The 18,011-nt window shown below is 62.6% G+C and overlaps 2 protein-coding genes across 2 annotated transcripts in view; one reads left to right on the top strand and one right to left on the bottom strand.

Moving 5' to 3' along the window:
• The first annotated feature begins 2,041 nt into the window (after nt 1-2,041).
• Nucleotides 2,042-3,199, top strand: RPS21 (ribosomal protein S21). The gene is made up of 6 exons (XM_049650498.1): nt 2,042-2,136; nt 2,288-2,350; nt 2,437-2,500; nt 2,620-2,691; nt 2,990-3,045; nt 3,132-3,199. The coding sequence occupies exons 2-6, from the start codon at nt 2,301-2,303 to the stop codon at nt 3,139-3,141; spliced, it is 252 nt and encodes an 83-aa protein (XP_049506455.1). The 5' UTR covers nt 2,042-2,136; nt 2,288-2,300; the 3' UTR covers nt 3,142-3,199.
• Nucleotides 3,200-3,313: 114 nt separating this feature from the next.
• The window catches only part of CABLES2 (Cdk5 and Abl enzyme substrate 2), a 19,810-nt gene continuing 5,112 nt past the window's right edge, over nt 3,314-18,011 (bottom strand). Inside the window, exons 2-12 of the mRNA XM_049650377.1 lie at nt 17,919-18,007; nt 14,129-14,173; nt 10,489-10,560; nt 10,291-10,383; nt 9,041-9,118; nt 8,333-8,441; nt 7,628-7,793; nt 7,132-7,235; nt 6,665-6,771; nt 5,676-5,880; nt 3,314-5,494 (exon numbers count right to left, since the gene is read on the bottom strand). Of these exons, the coding sequence (XP_049506334.1) occupies nt 5,354-5,494; nt 5,676-5,880; nt 6,665-6,771; nt 7,132-7,235; nt 7,628-7,793; nt 8,333-8,441; nt 9,041-9,118; nt 10,291-10,383; nt 10,489-10,560; nt 14,129-14,173; nt 17,919-18,007 (1,209 nt within the window). The 3' untranslated portion in view covers nt 3,314-5,353. The remainder of the gene's footprint in view (nt 5,495-5,675; nt 5,881-6,664; nt 6,772-7,131; nt 7,236-7,627; nt 7,794-8,332; nt 8,442-9,040; nt 9,119-10,290; nt 10,384-10,488; nt 10,561-14,128; nt 14,174-17,918; nt 18,008-18,011) is intronic.

Raw genomic sequence — 18,011 nt, 5'->3', positions numbered from 1 at the left:
TTCACCCATCTGTCCACCGACGGACATACGGGTCGCTTCTGCCGTTTGGCTGTTGTGGGTAATACGGCTGCAGATGGGTGTGCGAGTATCTGTTTGAGACAGTTTTCAATTCTTTTGTGTGTACACTCAGGAGTGGAGTTATTGGATACGGGAATTCTATCTTTAATTGAGGAACCACTATACTATCTCCCACGATGACTACACGGTTCAGATTTCTACCAACAATGAGCAAAACCTCCAATTTCCCACAACCGTGCCAACATTTGCCTCTTTTTAAAATTTTCTCTTCTTCCTCCTCTTTTCTACTTCTTTCTCTCCCTCTTCTCCTCCTCCTTCTTTTTAGTTGATACATTCATCTTGAGAGAAAGAGAGGCACAGAGAGAGAAACTGAGAAGAGAGAGAATCCCAAGCAGGCTCTGTGCTGTCAGCACGGACATCATGACCTGAGCCCAAATCAAGAGTCAGACGCTCAACCAACTGAGCCACCCAGGCGCCCCTGATTTGCATTTCCTTAAGGACTAGTGCTGTTGAGCATCTTTTAAATGTACTTACCGACCATTTATACGTCTTTGGAGAAATGTCTACTGGGGTCCTTTGCCTACTTTTTTTTTTTTAACGTTTATTTTTGAGACAGAGCATGAACAGGGGAGGGTCAGAGAGAGGGAGACACAGAATCTGAAACAGGCTCCCGGCTCTGAACTGTCAGCACAGAGCCTGACGCGGGGCTCGAACTCACGGACCGCGAGATCGTGACCTGAGCCAAAGTCGGCCGCTTAACCGACTGAGCCACCCAGGCGCCCCCTTTGCCTACTTTTAAAACAGGTTTTGTTTAGTTTTAGTTCTCTCTATATCCTGATATTGATCCCTCACCAGGTGTATGATTTGCAACATATTCTCCCATTCTGTAGGTTGCTTTTTTACCCTGCTGATGGTGTCTTTTGATGCACAAATCCTAAACATTTTCATGAGGCGCGACTTGTCGTTTTTGTCCATGCCTTTGGTCTCATTTCAAAATCATGGTCGGGTCCAATGTCGTAAAGCCTGTGCCCTAGGTTTTCTTCTAAGAATTTTGTTTTAGGGGTGCCTGGGTGGCTCAGTCGGTTGGGCGGCCGACTTCGGCTCAGGTCATGATCTCGCGGTCGTTGAGTTCGAGCCCCGTGGCCGGCTCTGTGCTGACAGCTCAGAGCCTGAGCCTGTTTCGGATTCTGTGTCTCCCTCTCTCTGACCCTCCCCCATTCATGCTCTGTCTCTATCCCAAAAATAAATACACGTTAAAAAAGAAAAAAATTAAAAAAAAAATTTTGTTTTAGGTCCTTGATCCACATCGTTTTTACATAAGGTGTTGAGGTAAGGGTTCAGCTTCCTTCTTTTGTATGCGGATGTCCCATTTTCCCAGCACCGTTTGTGGAAAAGACAGTCCTTTCCCCCCCCACAGTGGTCTTGGCAGCCTTGTAGAACATCATTTGACCACATATGTGGTTTATTTCCGGGGTCCCTATTCCGCTGAACACTCGAGGGAGATCCCTCTGCAGACCTCGCTCTGCTACTCTCTCCTTCCTGGCACTCTGGTAGTCTAGCTGCCTCTCCCACCTTCCAGCTACAGAATCTTTTGATCACCAGGACTAGCTGGGTTGACCCACATGCAGACACAGGCAGGTCTCAGCGGGTCCTGCCCCGGGAGCTTGGCAGCGTCCCCTCCCTGCCCCGACCTCGATTTCCCGAGAGCGGTGTCCCCGCGCCCTAGAGAGAACCCCAAGTCCGCCCGCCGCCTCCCAGCCTGCTCGAGGCTTCCTCCCGCTCGGCCACTGTCGCGGACGAAGTCCCAGGAGGGGTCTGCACGGCCCCCGCTCGCCCACGCGTGGCTGACAGCCGAAGCAGAAGCCGCGGAGGCCTGGGCGTCCCCCAGTCCGGCGACGCCTGCCTGGGCCCGCCACCGGCTCCCGCGAGTCCGCCGGGCACAGCCACCCGCAGGTCCCGCCCCGTCCGCCGGAAGCGGAAGTGCGTCAGGGCAACCGGCGGCGCCCCGCGTCGCGACCCGGAAGCACTCGCCGAGGCCCCGCCCCGTCCTCCAATACCGCCGGCGGCGGAGGAAGTGCTTCCTTTCTGCGCTCGCGCTCGTGGTGGTGGTGGCAGCAGGTGGGTCGCGCGGCCGGGCGGGGGCTCCGGGCGGGGGCTCCGGGCGGGAGCCGACACCCGAGGGCCGGGGCGGCTTGGGGAGACGGCGCGGGGGCCGGGGCGGCTGCAGCGGAGACGCGGCCCGGCCTCACGGCGCCTCGGGGTCTCGCAGGCTTGCCGTCGACATGCAGAACGACGCCGGAGAGTTCGTGGACCTGTACGTGCCGCGGAAATGGTGAGCGAGCCCTTCCACCCGCCCCCGCCCCCCCCCCCCCCCCGCTCACTGCGCTTACCGCCCCCCCTTCCCCCCTCCCCCCGCAGCTCCGCCAGCAACCGCATCATCGGCGCCAAGGACCACGCGTCCATCCAGATGAACGTGGCCGAGGTGAGCCGGGCGGAGGCAATGGGCCCGCCCCCAGGGCGGCCGAAGCCAGGTCCGGGTGGCCTAGCGGGCTGAGCACTCCCGGACCCCGGAGTTATATGACTCGCGTTGACGATTTGCAGGTTGACAAGGTGACGGGTAGGTTTAACGGCCAGTTTAAAACCTATGCGATCTGCGGGGCTATCCGGAGGATGGTGAGTTTCCCTGGCTTTGGGCACCGGGTGTGCGGTTGAGTGGGGAAGGGGGTCTTCCTTTCTGGAGGCTCGAGTAGATTTGTGGGCAGAATGGGTGAACTTGTGGGGCTGTGCTAGCCGCCTGCCCCTTCCTGCCGCGGAATAGGGGTGCTAAGGGGCCCAAGATAGGAACCCCGGAGAAAGCACTCAGGTACCCCCGCCCCCCCCTAATCAGGTATGAGGCCGTGTGCCAGGCCTGTCCACTGGACCTCCTGCCAGCTGGGGGTAGCAGGGGTGATAGTCAAGCACTTTTTTCCAGGGTGAGTCTGATGACTCCATTCTACGACTGGCCAAGGCCGATGGCATCGTTTCAAAGTAAGTAAGATGGCCTGTGTTTGGGCACAGAGGTCTGGGACCTTTCCTGAAATGAGGTTTTAACGTTGTCCTTACTTTTGTCTTAGGAACTTCTGACCAGTGAGGATTACAGATGTGAGATGTTTGTCGTAAATAAATAACAAAAATAGCAAAACCCCACCTGTGTTGGTTCATTCTGGGAGTGTGGATGCGTTCCTCTGGGCATCAGTGTGAGGGCTGCTGTAAAGCTGGACGCGGCTGGTCAGCTGAAAGGAGGCAATCTGTGGCATACTTTGCAAAATCACATTTTACTTTGAACCACAAATACATTACCGTTTGCAAACAAATGACATGTGACTTGACATTGAGGTCAGATAGTCGCTTAGCGCACTTTTAAACGCACAGCTGCTTTCGGAGCTGCCTCTTAGATGTCTGGGCTCGATCTAGAGAGTGAGGGGCTCAGACACGTTTGGCTTCAATATTGGCTTTGCTGCAGTGATCACTGACCGCCACAGGAGCAGCTTTTGGCATCGAGGACAGGACACACCAAAGGGAGAGTTACAGGTCTGTGAAGGACTAAATCTTACTATGGGAACACAGAAACCTAAACTGCTGTCAGCTGTTCGAACACCTGTGCGGAAGTTGTCGCGGACGAGGACGCATGCCCTCTTGAGGTGAAGTCTGGGAATCCGTCCCTTCCAGCGCTTGTAACACTAGAGTGTCCTTGAGATACGAGGGCTGCACACGTTGCTGTCCAGGAGGAAAGCAGAAAAGCACCTGTATCTCAGCTCCCTCCCACCCTCGTCCGTCTGGGACACGTGTGCATTAGGGGCCGTCGAGGGGGACAGGGAGTTTATCCCACAATAAATAGGGTTGGAATACAGGCTTGGGCTTCATCCCCCGGGGGGAAGAGGAACAGCTGGCCTGCATGCAGACACGGGTGCTGGGGTCCAGGCTGAGCCGCCGGTGCCTGAGCGTTGTGATGAGCAGAACCGGTGTCTCCTTTTGGCAAAAGCATCAGTTCACACACAATACAGGGTGGGGCTGTCGCACAGACTGACAGGTTTGTAGGACGGCAGGGAAGCAGCTTAATGGCCCAGCCAACGTGGTCATTTTTAATGCCAGCTGACCCAGGGAGGGAAATCATCCTTGGTTCTTCAGTGTTTGACGGGACAGTGAGCTGGAGAACCGGGTTACAGAATGTGCAGGAAGGACACGCAGACCTGGGAAAGCCAAACACGGGCCCTGTTGAGAGAAGGGGCACAGGCCTGCACACAGGTGACAACCACCACTCCCTGGGCTTGCTTCGTGTGACAGCCAAGACTGTGTCCTGCCTACGAAGAAAGGTGTGTGCACCCGCCCCCCAGGGAGATGGGGCCGTCGGTGGGGGCTGTGGAGTAGCCCACCCCCCTCCTGCCTGCCTGAGAGTCAAGTGTGGTGTTCCAAGTCACGGCCTCAACTGCTCTCGACCAGATTTTGTTCCCTTAAGACCCATCAAACCAAATCCCAAGTAACAATAAATACACTGGTTTTCTCCATCACGATATTGCTTAGAAAGATCAAGAGCCAGGAGCAAGCAGTCCAACAAACATCCTGAAGGTCCGGAGTGTCGCAGGCAAGCAGGGTTTCCCGGTGAGAGGTGAAGGGTGGGTCCCCCCTCGGGTGGGCTAGTGTCTGCGCGGAGGCCTGCTGGCGTGTGTGACGCTCGGGCATCAGGATTTCACAGTGACACGATGCTTGGAGTAAAAAGTGAGAGAAACCGGAGTCTGCCCTAGTTGCACTGATGCCAGAGCTCCGCCTGTGGAAGGATGCCGGGGGAGGCCAGTGGGCATCCCCGAGGGGCTCAGCTGGGCCGGGAGGGAGCTGTGTCCACCAACGAAAACCGGAAAGAGCCAAGACTAACGTTTCGAGACGCCAACTTCTGCAATTCCAGAGTGTTCAGCAGGCTCTGGAAACCCAGATCTCTGCGATGCGAGCGCAGTGGCTGTGGTGGTTTGTGGAAGACCAGGCGGTGCAAAGGAAAGATGCCGAAATGACCACTTGAGGATCGGGTCGGTCTCAGGCACATGAAAAAAATAAAACCTCACGTTTTGCTCGCGTAAAAATGCGAGAAGATTCTCAGGAATGTACCATGGCGGGTGGTGTGCTTTGGAATGAAAGCGGTGTCCCTCCGAGGGAGCAGGTGTGCAGGGACAGCGGCATCAGTTGAGGGGCAGGCGCGTCCCTGCCGGGCGGCCGCTCACACGGACACATCCCTGGGGCCCTGAGCGCCGGGGCGTCTGGGCGGTGTGGGAGGGGTGGCCGCCCTCCGGGCAGAGGCCAGGCTGGGCTAGAACTGCTGCGTGAGGCGTCTGTAGTGAGGTAACACCTGGCCCTCGGGAAGGTAGAGCGCGAGTTCCAAGGCCACCAGCACCGTGAACTCAAACCCGATCAGATCCCTTCTGTTGAACCGAAACCTTTCCTCCAGCTTCTGCACGGGAGGAGGGAGGAGGGAGGAGGGAGGAGGGAGGAGGGAGGAGGGAGGTTATGTGGAGCCCCAGCTCGGCACCAGCCGCTCCGCCCCAGCCGGGTTCTGCACAAGCCACGCCCCACCCTGGTCCAGAGCAGGTCGGGGGCGGAGCCGGGGCGGGGCCGGGGCCGGGCGCACTCACGTCGATGAGCTGCTTCACCTCGCTCCTGCGGAGGTCGCTGCTGATCTTGGCGGCGAGCAGCACGCACGCCCCGGCGCATAGCTTGCGGTTCTGCTTGTTGAGTTTGCCCTGCAGGACGAGCTTCTCGAAGTACACGTAGGCCATGGACACCGTCACAGGCTCCAGGCTGCACTCCTCAGAGAGGTTCCGCATCTCCCGTTTTAAACTGCGGGTTTACACGGAAGCCGGGTGCTGACGGGCAGTGGAAGTGGCCGCCCCTCTCCCTGCTCCAGGGTGGCCCTCCGGGCCGTTGAGAAGGCACCATTTCCTCCAGGTGGGCACGGCCGGCGCTAGGGTCCGCAGCTTGCTGGACAAGCAGGCGGATGTTGGCTTCCCCTTGCCCCTCCCCCGAGGTGTACCGGGTAGCCCATGCTGCCCTCCAGGGGCCACCACAGAGGACAGAGTCCCTGCTCCCCTGTGGCTGCGAGAGAGACGATGTGGGGAGAAACGGCACCACGGAAAGGCCCTGAAGCAGTGTCTGGACCTTCAGCGAAGCCCGTTGGTGCTGGTGAGGGGGGACAGTGAGACAGTGGGGCGAGGAGGGCCCAGGGAAGGGCGATCCCCAGGAGTCCCAACTAGGCCAGGCTGCCTGGGCTCCGGGCGGTCCACCACTTAACTCGCTGAGGTCTTGGGCAAGCCTCCTCGGCCCTCGATCCCGTCTGTCAGATGGGGTCACCACAGTGCCCACCTCCTGTGTGGTTACAGGCATCAGGGAGCAGGGCTAGCAGGTGTGGGTGCAAGCAGCACTGAGGCGGCCTGACCCAGGGGGGGGGGGGGGGGGGGGGGGGGGGGGGGGGGAACTGCTGATATTGGCCTGGTCAGATAGCAGGAGGGGACTTGGGCGGGGCACATTAGACTTATCAAGCTCAAGAACCTACCAGAAACAGGAGAGGGGAGGAACGGCCTCATCACGGTGGCAGGGCCCAGAGATCTCTCCTCAGTCCCCTTACCTTCTGATTTTGCTCAGTGTCAGTTTGATGTGTGGGAACTTCTCCCGGAAGGTCTCATTCATGTCCTTCTTGAGGTCAGAGGGCTTCACGTACTCTATTACCGTGGTCTGTGTGAGAGAAGGCCGCAGGGTAGGGGTCGGCCCCGCACAGCCCTGGGGGCCACCCACCCGAGACCCTGGGGGCTGATTTCACGCTGGCCTGGGTCTGCAAATGGCTTCAGGCAGCAGATCGGAGGAGGACACGTCTCAGGACAGAGGGTCCCAGAGCCTGGGATGCAGAGTGGTGCCCCAGGCTGCCAGGGCGGTGTGGTCAGCGCAGCCTCTGGCCTGCTGCACACCCCCTGCTGCCCCGAGGTGCTGGTGCCCTGGGGTGGGGGGCCCAGTAGCCCTGCCCTGGCGGCTCGCCCTCAGCCTGCCCCTGAACACCCAGAGGCGTGTGGACTGGGCCTGCACCGTCGCCCCCCGTACCATGTAAGATGCGAAGATGAGGACCCGCTTGTGCTTGCCACAGGGCCATTGTGGGTCGTCCAGGAGGTTGGGGTTATACTCCAGCGTGTCCCCTGCGTCAGTCCCTGTGTGCAGAGGACAGCCCTGACCGACCATGAGCCCAGGGCTCTGGCCAACCCAAGCCTCAGCTGGAACCCTGGACTAGCCCCTGGGGAACAACGCTTCTGGGGTCTGGGAGGGACTCTAGGCCACGGTTCCCTGTCCCTGAGGGCTGGGTGGAAGGATGTCCTGACCGAGAGACCCCTGCCCCTGCCCCGGAGCTGTGTGTGGACACGGGATCTCTCCATTTGCTGCGTGGATGAAGCACAGGCCGTCTGCTCCCTTCTCCCAAGCCTGGCTCCCCGTCTGGACTGGGGGCTATGGGCTTCAGTGTGATTCTGGTCTGCCTGCCACATTGTGTCCCTTGCCCAGCTGGTGTGGCTGCCTGCCCGGCACCCGGTTAGGGCACGTGGGGTACCTAGATCCGTGCCGGCTGGTGCTGACTTGGCTGGGGTAGGTTTGTATCTTGACCCTGGCAGAGCCCGGGGGATGCTGGGCCGGGGCTGGGGTGGCAGGCCGTGGCTGTCTGTCTTGTGAGTGACCAGGGCGTTGGTAGGGTACAAGAACTTGGCATAAGACACCACCTGGAGGGGAACGGGTGTCAGGGCTCAGTCCCAGTCATCCCCGGGTCCACAGCCCCTCGTAAGACCAGAAGTCCAAGCAAGCTGTGCCTTACTCCTTCTGCTGCAGGCAGCCCCCACACGAATGCCACCCGCACGGGGACAAGGAAGGACCCACTGAGAGCTAACGCTCCCGGGCATCCCTCCCTGTTACACCAACACTTGACGCTAGTGTTATCAGTAACAAGAACGTCCCAGGATGCCACCTGCGCCATCCCCCACATGGGATCTGCAGCACAGGAACCTTCTTGCTGCCTCTGAAGCCCTTGACCTCTGACTTCCAGCACGGAGGCAGCGCCTGGGCCCCCGCCCAACTCACGCCGTTTCCCATCAGCTCGCTGCTGAGCGAGGTGAGGGGCCTATGTTCACAGGGCTGTGTGGCTTCCTCCCGACACCCTGCACTTTAGGAGTCAAGAAAAACCCAGCTCCGTGTTGATCGCCTGGGCGAGCACAAGCTCCCAGCCCACCCACCAGCCCGGCCTGAGCGCGGCCTCCACTCTTGCCTTCCCATCTGCTCCCAGCTCGACGCCCTCCAGCTCAAAGACCATCTCGGAAGACACGGAGACGCCGCCCGACGGATGCCTCTGCTTCTGGCCGTCCGCCCGCAGGTCACTGCAATGCACGGGGGGAGGCGGCTGCCGGGCCTTCCTCTGTCCCCAGAGGCGGCAGGGGAGCAGGGGCCCCCGCTCTGCGCCCGCCAGGCCCAGAGCTGGGGGACGAGAACTGTACCAGCACCGCCTCGGGAACAGGGGAAGGACCCTGGGCCCCGCGCTGCCCAGTCCTGCCCCTTCCCAGCCCCACATACTTCCTGTGAGAACACCTGCAGGCTGGCAGTAATGGGGCGGCGCCAGCCTCTCCCTAGGCCTCCCCCCGGGCCAGCTTCACCCAGGCCCCTCGCCTGGCAGGTTTCTCTACTGCTGTTTCACGGCAGGTCCTGTGGTGCTATGTCCGCCCTGACGGTCACCTTCCTGGAGCTATGCCGGGATGCACTCGCCAGGGTCGGCCACAGGACGCATCCCCATGAGGAGGACCGTCCCAAGGCAACTGCGTGTAAGTAACGTGCGGACACACCCCTCCCAGAGAACCAGGACCCAAATGGCCTTCGGTGCTCCCGAGGCGCTCTGGCAGAAGCGGGTCTGCTGGCCTCGGCGTGAGGCCACTGCGAGCCGGGGGGGGAGGGGGGCCTAGCCCATGGTCCCCTGGTCACTCACCTGACCCGCAGGCCTTCTCCATAGGGCAGGACCGAGAAGGCTGCACACAGGGACCGCTTGGCACAGATCAGCACGATCCTGGGGGGAAGGGTTGGTCAGAGCAGGTGGCAGGTGTTTCCAGGAGAAAGTTCCTTCCCGCCTAGACTTGGGTCACGCAAGCTGCCTGGAGTGTCCAGGGGACAGGAGAGCCAGTCGGTCTGGCTGTCCCAGCTCTCGCCCGTTCCCTGCAGGTGCTTAGCGAGGGTGCTCGGTCCCGCTCGCAGGTGCGTCCCCTCCACAGGATGTGCAGCACAGGAAGGTCTGGCCTGGCCCGTGCAGGCAGCGGGAGGCCAGTGGTCGGGGCTGCTCACCCAGGAGAGGCCAGGCTTTGGAGGACACAAGAGCAGAGGTGTGCACCCAGAGGACTGTCCGGCTCAGGGGGCCTGTCCTCAGCTTACCTAGAGGGGCTGATAGAGCCAAGAAGCACCTACTTCTACGTCCTGAGCCACGCTGGCCAGGAGACGCCCCGCGTGGGGCGTGTGGCAGGAAAGCCAGCCCTTCCCCCCACTCTGGGCTCGGATCTACCCTGCCCGGCCCGGCTCCAGGAGCAGGAGACTCCCCTCTTTTCTGGCTGTGACTGCCGGCCCCCCGGGGCTCCCGGGAGCCAGCCCAGCGCTTGGGCCTGTTCCTCAGCACCAGCACGGGCCCGTCACACTGGGGGGTCCAGGCCACTGCTAGAACACAGAGCTCCCTGACAAGGCTACTGGGTGGATGCCTGGCAGCACGGCCTCCAGCAGGAAGGGCACCGAGCTCAGATGCCCCAGGGCTGGCAGGATAGGGCGTGAGGGACGGGCGACGGGAATGCCTTCAGGGCACCCACACAGCACCCACAGACCCGGGAGTTCCTCCCGGCTGCCCGTCTACACCCTTGTCTGGGGCAGCCAGATCTCGGCTTTTAGTGTAACCTCCCCGCCGCTGCCCTCCTGTCCCGGCCACGTTCCGTCGCCACACCTGCTCTGTTTCCGATGTCCCTTCACCTCAGCGCTCCTACTCAAGCTGGCGTCCACCAGGTGGCCCTTCACCCAGGACACCGGAGAGGAAGGGGGCGGTGGACCCGAGCTTGAACACTGGGGGAAGCAGGAGCCGCTCGCCGACACGGGGTTCGAGGGCGGATGTGCCGGGTGGCGCCGCGGCTGCACGCGTGGGCCCGGGATCGGACTCCAGCTCTGCCTCTGGGCGGCCACACGCTTGCTCCCGTGGCACATGCGTACCTGCTGTTCCTCGTGTCGTACTGTCGCATGTTCTTGATGAAGTGAGTCTTCTTTAGGCCTTTATGTCTTGGGGAGCCGGATATGTGTTTGGTTCTGCAACGTAAACCCCAGGTCACTCTCCCCTCCCTCTAGAGCCCCTCTGGCCCCAGAGCCTGGTGGCTGGGGCGCGCGGCGTCTCAGAGCCAGCGGGACCCTCACCTCTGAACGGAGGCACATCCCACAGCATCTTCCAGGAACTCGAGAGAGCAGCGCTGGGAGGCAACTCGCCGTCTGTAAAAAGACAGGGCAGGGCCTCAGCAACAGACCGGGGAGACGGCTGCTGTCGGACCCGGAGACGTGCTCGCGGCCTTCTCCCCGCTGGACAGCAGCGCACAGCCATGGTGTCAGGAAGCCCGTCTGTGGCCACATCTGAGTCTCAGGCAAGACTCAGGACCAGACTGTGCCAGAACAATGCAAGGGGGACCAGCGCCCTGGCCCACCACTGCCCACTGCCTCCCGGAGCTCAGGCCAGCAGGTCCCGAGAGCCCTCTCTGGCCCAGGACAGGCACGGCAGCTCCCGCTCAGCCACAGCAGGCTGAAGGCAGGGAGGGGCTTCTGGAAGTCTTCCAGGATTGGAGGAATCGCTCCTGGAGGGCTCCCAACCTCCCCCCTCCCCCATGTCAGGGGGCTTCTCGAGCGGGAAGGTTCAGAGCCTGCGTGGGCTGCACCTTCAGGTCGAGATCATGCACCCAGGTTACTGGCACCAAGACCACCACCTGGTCACTCGTCGACTTCCTAGTCCTCGTGGGGGTCACAAGCACATCTCACAGGTGAGCCCTGAGCCCCCACACCTCCCCAAAAGAGGGAGGCTCCGGGGGGCTGAGGCCGTGTGTTCTGTGAAATGAAGCTACACGGGCCCTGAGCTCAGCCTGGGCCGGCACGTGCCGGGTGGGTGCCCCGGTGTCCGTGGCACTATTTCACTCCAAACGTGAGCTGAGGGCGGGCTCCTGGGGAGGGGACCGGTGTGGGGGGCGGCACAGGGCAGAGGACGCCACTCCTGGGAGCTGCAGCCTGCCTGGGAGCAACACTGTCCCCCGGCAGGACCCCTGGCTTACGATCCAGGCCCGGTGTGGTCAGGCCACCTCACCAGGTGGAGCCAGCCTGGAATCCAGGTCGCTGTGAGCCCGTGAGTCCCCGGGGAGCCGTCGTGCCCTAGGGGCTCAGCCACCCCCGCCTGCCACAGATCGAGTGCCGGATCGAGCGCCTGTGGCAACTCGGCACCTGCCCGAGGTCACACAAGCAGGGCAGTCTGGGGGGCCCCAAGGCTGTCATCACGAAGCCACAGCCCACACTCCACTTACTTCTTTAAAATGACAAAGACAGCAGAAGCTTATCGAAAATAAATGAGAATTGAACACAGTGGAAACTCCGGCGAAACGCCGGGTGTCCCAGAGCGGCCCCCCCTCCAGAGACGGGGCTGGTGGCGGTGGAGAACACCCGCCTGCCGGAGGAGAGTGCCCGGGGCGGGGGACGTCAGTGCGAGGGGAGTCTGGTGGGGGGCGCTGAGGCCCGGCCAGGGTGGCGGGGGGATGTGCGGCAGGGGCCTCCGCGGCAGGTGCGCTGACTGCTCACGAGGCAGCAGGAGGGGCGCGTCGGGCATGACCCAGCGTCCCGAGAAGCCTGGGGTGGGTGCAGGTGAGCACCGTCCCCGCGCCAGGTGAGTAGGTGGATGTGCGGGACCTACCGGCTTAGGCAGAGCCCGACCGTCCCCGGGGGTGTCTGTGTGCTGCTCTGCAGGGCTGGCTCAGAGGCCCCACGGAGCAGCCCCGCGTGGCTTCCTCAGACTCATTTCCTCGGCTAATTTCCCAGGCGATGCTCCGGTGGCTCCTGCGCGCCCGGGGGCTCGCGTACCCGGAGCCAGCAGCCACCTCCGTGGACGCCGGCCCCACACGCGGCCTGTGGCCCGGCGCCCGTTGGAGCGGCAGGCGCGTCACGGCGCTCTGCTGCCTGGCTCACTCCTCCCGTGGGTTCTGGGTTGAGGCAGTCAGCTCACCAAGCTGTTAAGATCTGTTCCCAGTTGCTTTGGCAGACATCTGTGGTTTTCTTCCACTTGTCTCTCCTCGTGAGCATTTTACATACAACCTCGGTCCTCGCGACGACGGCACGTGACGGGCCGTGCCCTCACTCTCAGTTCGCAGGCGGGGAAACGGAGGCACAGAGCCGGCAAGCAACTTGCCCGAGATCACGCAGCTTGTAAGGCGGTCCTGGGCCCTGCACCCGGGCAGGAGGTCTGTGTGACCACTACCGCTGCAGCGCTGGCTGGGGTGGCTGGAATCGAGGCCGCGCCCCAGACGTTTCCTCGGGTGCTCCCTTGCTGAACTTGGCCTCCATTCCAGAGATGCCATTAGTGCGTGGATGAGCACCTGTGGCCCCCGATCAGGGCGCCCCGAGCCGTGGGTCTGGGTGGGCACCTGGGACACGGGAGGCCCGGGTGTGCAGCTTACGGCTTCCCCGGCGTTACTGGGCGCATCGGTCCGCAGAGGGCGGGGTGAGCTGCAGAACGTTCCGCGAGTGAGTCTGTGGGCAGGAGAGGAGCAGCCTGCAGGCTCCCAGGGATCTCAACGTCCTTGGGTGTGGAGGTGACCGCGTCGTGGGCGGCAAAGGCAGCAGGACAGCCGGCGGTCAAGCCACAGGCGAGGCCAGAGCCCTGGTGGTGGACACGCAGGACCTTCCCAGGGCCTCCCCTGGTGGTCAGGAGGGGCTCGCCCTTCCCAGGACACGGAGCAGCGTCAGCCGTCCCTTACGCAGCGCCCCCTTTCAAAGAACCTGCTGGCCGGTCTTTTGGTGGCTTCCTCTGGAGGAATGTGGAGCCCTCCAGGGACTCCCAAGGTGAGACCAGCAGGGCCTCACACACAGCTCCGGCAGGATGGGCCACCCAGCGTGGGCGGGCTCTGGCTGAGGGTGCCCCGGCTCAGCCTCTCTGGACACAGCCACCCAGAAAGGCGTCCGTCCGGCCAGCAGGCAGGACAGAAGCCCTGTGGCAGCTGGAGCGGAAGCACACTGCCCGCTGGGGGCAGCGGGCGTGGTCAGCAGGAGGCCAGGCAGGCCGTGCTCACCACGTGTGGTCGCCTCTCTGTGCCCGCACATCACGTGCTGCCGGTGACAAAGTGGGGGTCTTGGTGTGCGAGGGGTACTGGCTGCGGAGAGCTTCTGGGGGGGCGTGTGCTGCCCCCAGAGCCGGGCCTGCATTTTACACCCCATTGAAAAACACCACCCACGAACAAGCTACAGAGAACACAGCTCGGGCTTTCTGCCCCCTGCATCGCCTCACCCCCCAGCCCTGGATGTCTGGGCAAACACGGGTCTCCCCTGCCCAGAAGCCTCTCCGTGGCGCCCAGGTCAGTGTAGCGGGACGGTGTCTACTCGCCATCTGACTCTCTGGGGAAGAAGGGGCCAGAGGTCAGGGGTGTGGGAGAGGCTGTCGAGGGCACAGGTGCCCACCGCACTGACCACGGCTTGCTGGCTCTCCGGCTCGCTCTCAGAATTACCCCCCACCTGCTCCCGAAACACGAAACGTGAAACACAAACAGGAAGAGAAATTGCTATTTGTTAGTTTCTAGCACCTGATGGACGTCCTTTACTTTGTAACTACAGAAACGCCCAAAGGAGCAGGGGTGCCCACCTGAGGTCTGTTTGAGGGCCGAGGACCACCCAAACTGAGGGGGGGGGGGCCCAGGGAAGGGGTCAGGCCAGCTGAGAGCAGGCTGCTGACAGGTTCCAGTGCCAATGACCCGAGACGCTCTCCTGCTCCGTGCCCACCCGAGCGCAGCGGCCGACCTCGCAGACCCTTGGTGCACACCTGTCCAGGGAGTGGTGGTCCTGGGTGCCCCATCTCGCCAAGTCCCTGCCAGGCAAAGCACAAACCCCAAATTCCAGCCAACCGCTCAGGGAGGCTTCAAGACCCCTTGGCCATGGGACCCAGGGTGTGGTCTCTGGGGTTCAGGTCGCAGGCCTCTGAGCCACCCTGGGACAGCGCCTCTAAGCTCTAACCTTGGCTGCCACCTCTGGCTGTCCTCCAGCAAGAAGCCCCCGAATCAGAGTTGGGAGCACACTGCCAGATGCGCCACTGAAATTGGCTCAATTTGGACAGGAGCTTGGCAGCTTCTGGAACACGAGGTGGCTCCTGGCCAACATGGCGGCTAAAATGCTCAGCCCCTTCTCAGCACCGTTCCGTCGCGAACCCTCCAGGATTGCGAGAGTCTGCGTTCCCAGCTGACACAGCAATGTCCTTGGGCTCCCCCGTGCCCCAGCTCACCTTCCTGGTCACGAGTGCCTTGGACACTAACGTGGACTGTGGTGGGCTCAGCTGGGCTCCCCAAAAGTTACATTGAAGTCCTAACCCCTGATATCTGTGACCGTGACCATATTTGGAAGTAGGATCTTTGCAGATGTGACCAAGTTAAGATGTGGCCATTAGGGTGGGCAATGACTGGTGTCCCTCTAAGGAGGGGAAAACGCCAGGTGCAGACAGAGACACCCAGGAGAAGCCACGTGCAGATGGAGGCCGACACTGGGGGGCTGAGGCCACGCACGAGCCAAGGGACACCTGGGGCCACCAGGAGCTGGGGGAGGCAGGAAGGCCCCTTCCCTGGAGCCTCCAGACGGGACCTCAGACCTATGAGCTCTGAGACGGTGCGAGGAAGCCCTGTGTTGTTCAAAGCCGCCCAGCTCACGGTGCTTTGTTTTGGCAGCGAGAGAGGAAGGCACAGGGCCCGGCGGGGACCACCTGTTTCTGCCGGCTGGAGGAGCCCAGCGTCCTGCCTGCTCGTGGTAAGCGACTGCAGTGTTGAAATGAAAATAAATGCCAAGTTGGGGGCTCGAGAGGAACAGGGATTCCAATGGCTTGCTCACTGGCTTAGCAGGAAAAACCACGCCAGACTCAACCCTGAGTGTGAAACACAGCTTTCCTGCTGTGGACTGCGTGTGAGCACTCGCTGGTAACCTGGTTGTGACAAGCGTCTGCTCGCCTGGCCCTGGCCACTGCCTCCCCTCGCCGAGCCCGTGACCTCCCCTGGCCTCACACAGCCCCTCGGGTTCATAGTATGTATGGCAAAAGCACTTCACAGAGGAGTAAACTGAGGCTCAGTGGGGCCTTGCTTCCTGCCAGCGGTCACAGAGCCCCTGATGGGCACAGGTCTGTTCTGCAGGCCTGGGTCGAAGCACCACACTGGTGCAGACTTCTGGAAGAGGCCCTCCCCCTGCCTGCTCCTGGAAAACAACAGATTCTCGACTGAGCCTGCAGCTAGGAGCCCCCTTTGCTAGGCCGGCCGCCCCTCACGCACTCCGCAGCGACTCCCTCTGTGGGCCCGTCTCTGGGCCTGGGGAACTCAGAGTGACATGGACAGTCCCCACATGGGGGGCCCGCTATCTGTCCGCCGGGAGGGACAGTGGGCTCATGACCCGGGCTCACGCCAGGGGTGGAGGGACATGGGGATGGGGGTGGACGCAGCAGGAAGACCGAAGGGCACCCGGACCCACACCATATCCCATCCCGAGCCAGCCTCCTCCCGAGCTCAGGCCCCTGCACACCCCCCCCTCCCCCACCCCAGGAATGGGCCGCGCGGTGACACCACAGGCCACGCGGCCTCGCAGGGCTCCTGGTTACGGCGTCGCATCCAGCATCCACAGCCCCCAAGCCCCTCCCTGGCAGGCTGCTGGCCAGGCTGGTTCGCAGGGTCTGGCCCACAGCAGGGCGGCCTGCTTGCTGAGCAGACACGTGGTCCACACACGCACATGCACACGGAAGGGGCAGGGGGCGGCCGGCGTCACACGGCGGGGAGCACACGCATCGCTCTCCAGCTGGGGCCCGTCTCCAGGCGAGCCGCCTTCCCTCCGAAGCCCCACGACTCCTTCCATGACAGACGGGCTTTGCCGTCCGCCCGGCACAAGGGGGGACCGTCCTCGACCACTTCGAGGCCGAGGGCAAGTGGGCTTCGGGGCTCTGTTTTTAAAACAGATGGACTCCTGCTAGGGAACTAGCTGGTTCTCGGTGTCAGCCTCCTCTCGCACAAGCACCCTCACGTCACCCCCCAGGGGACCGGACGCGGGCTGCCGAGCTGCCGCGTGTTGGGGATTCTGATCCCTTGGCCCCCGTCAGCCCCCCAAGCGCCTCCGGAGCGCAGCCAGGCTTGTTTGTGGAAGGGGTCCAGGGTGTCCTTCCGGCCTGCCCAGGAGGCAGCCGCTCCTCTGTATGGTTAGAAATACTTCCGTCTGTGGTGGGACAGTGACCTCGGCAAGCGCTTCTCCACGGGCCACACACAAGAGCTCTGACCCTAAAGTGAGAGCCAAGCGTTGTATTCCGGACTGAAACTTCCCAACCAAAACAGCCCTAGAAAAGACCCCAATGCCCGTCTGAGGGCCGGGGGTGGGAGGCACCATGGCGCGTGCAGCCGTGACGACCTCCAGCTGAGAAGAGCCGCCTCTGGACCCCAGGAGTGGCCGGCCTCTGCAGGGCCCTGGGCTGCGGGGCTCCACACTGGGGCCCTTCCGCACACCCTGCAGCTCTGTCCTGCACACGGTGGCCTTCCAGAGGGACTGTGACGGCAGCCCATCCTCAGTGCCAGGCCCCAAATGGGTCCTCAAGGTGCAGGTGGGCAGTGGGAGGGCATGGGATAGCCCCGGAACCTGGAGGAAGGGGCGAGGAGGCAGGGTAGTGGCAGCAGTACTGAAGGGGCACCCAAAGCTGCAGCTATGCAGGAGGCTGGGCAAGGGTCTCCGGGGCAGGAGGCGGGGCGTCTGGCAGCCAGGCCTTTCTGGGCACAGGCACACTGGAGGGGCAGGGCTCAAGGGTGGGGGCTGATCTGGCTTCCTCGAAATGGGCCGAGGGCTTCCTAGAAATCCGAGCAGGCGGAGTGAGTGCAAGCTGGGGTGTGACAGGGCCAGGGACACTGAACCCAGAGGGGACCGGGGCGGGGGGGAGGGCTGGGAGTCTGCACAGAGGTAGGGGGTGTACCAGGGAGCGGGAGCTGTGGGATGGCAGGCTGGGAGGTTGGCCCTGGTACAGAAGACTCAGAAACTGGATGTCACGGTGCAGGAAGAACCCTGGCCCACATGGAGAGGTCGCCCAGGTAGGGAATGCAAGGGGCCACACAAGAGTGCTCCAGAATCCAGAGTCCAGGATAAAGGCGGGCTGGGGAGGGGCGTGTCCAGAGCTGGCAGGGCTGTGTGTCTGGGGGCTGATGAGGGCTGAGGAGCTGGCAGAATTAAGGGGACCGTGGCCCCGGTGTCTGGGGACAAGCCCCGAGGATGCTGACCCCCACATCTTAGACTGACCGGTCCCAAGTAAGACTCTTTCTCAGGCTGGCAAAACCAGGACACCCCAACCCTGTGTCTGCGGCTCTCAGGAGATCAGGGTCACCTTCTGATCCCCAAGTCCTGTGCCGACAGGGCCCCAGGTGACTCCGATCCCTAAGTCCTGTGCAGAGGGGGCCTGGCCCACTGTGCCCCCATCCCTTGGACCCACGCTCCCCGCCCAGGTCACCCTGACCCAGTGTCCTGGGCTGTCAGGTCGCCGGCCCACCTCCACTCCTGGGTCGACGTCCCCAGGTCACCCCAGCCCCGCGCTGCTGCAGCTCAGGGCCCGCACTCACCTCTGGCGTTGCCCGTCCAGCCCGAGCCCCAGGCCGAGGCCGAGGCCGGCGGGCGCGGGGGCGGGGGCGGGCGCGGGGCTGAGCAGGCCCTGG

This window comes from Panthera uncia (genome assembly GCF_023721935.1).
Source record: "Panthera uncia isolate 11264 chromosome A3 unlocalized genomic scaffold, Puncia_PCG_1.0 HiC_scaffold_11, whole genome shotgun sequence".
NCBI lineage: Eukaryota > Metazoa > Chordata > Mammalia > Carnivora > Felidae > Panthera > Panthera uncia.
The sequence above is the reverse complement of the archived record's forward strand: the minus strand, read 5'-3'. Positions and strand labels throughout refer to the sequence as shown.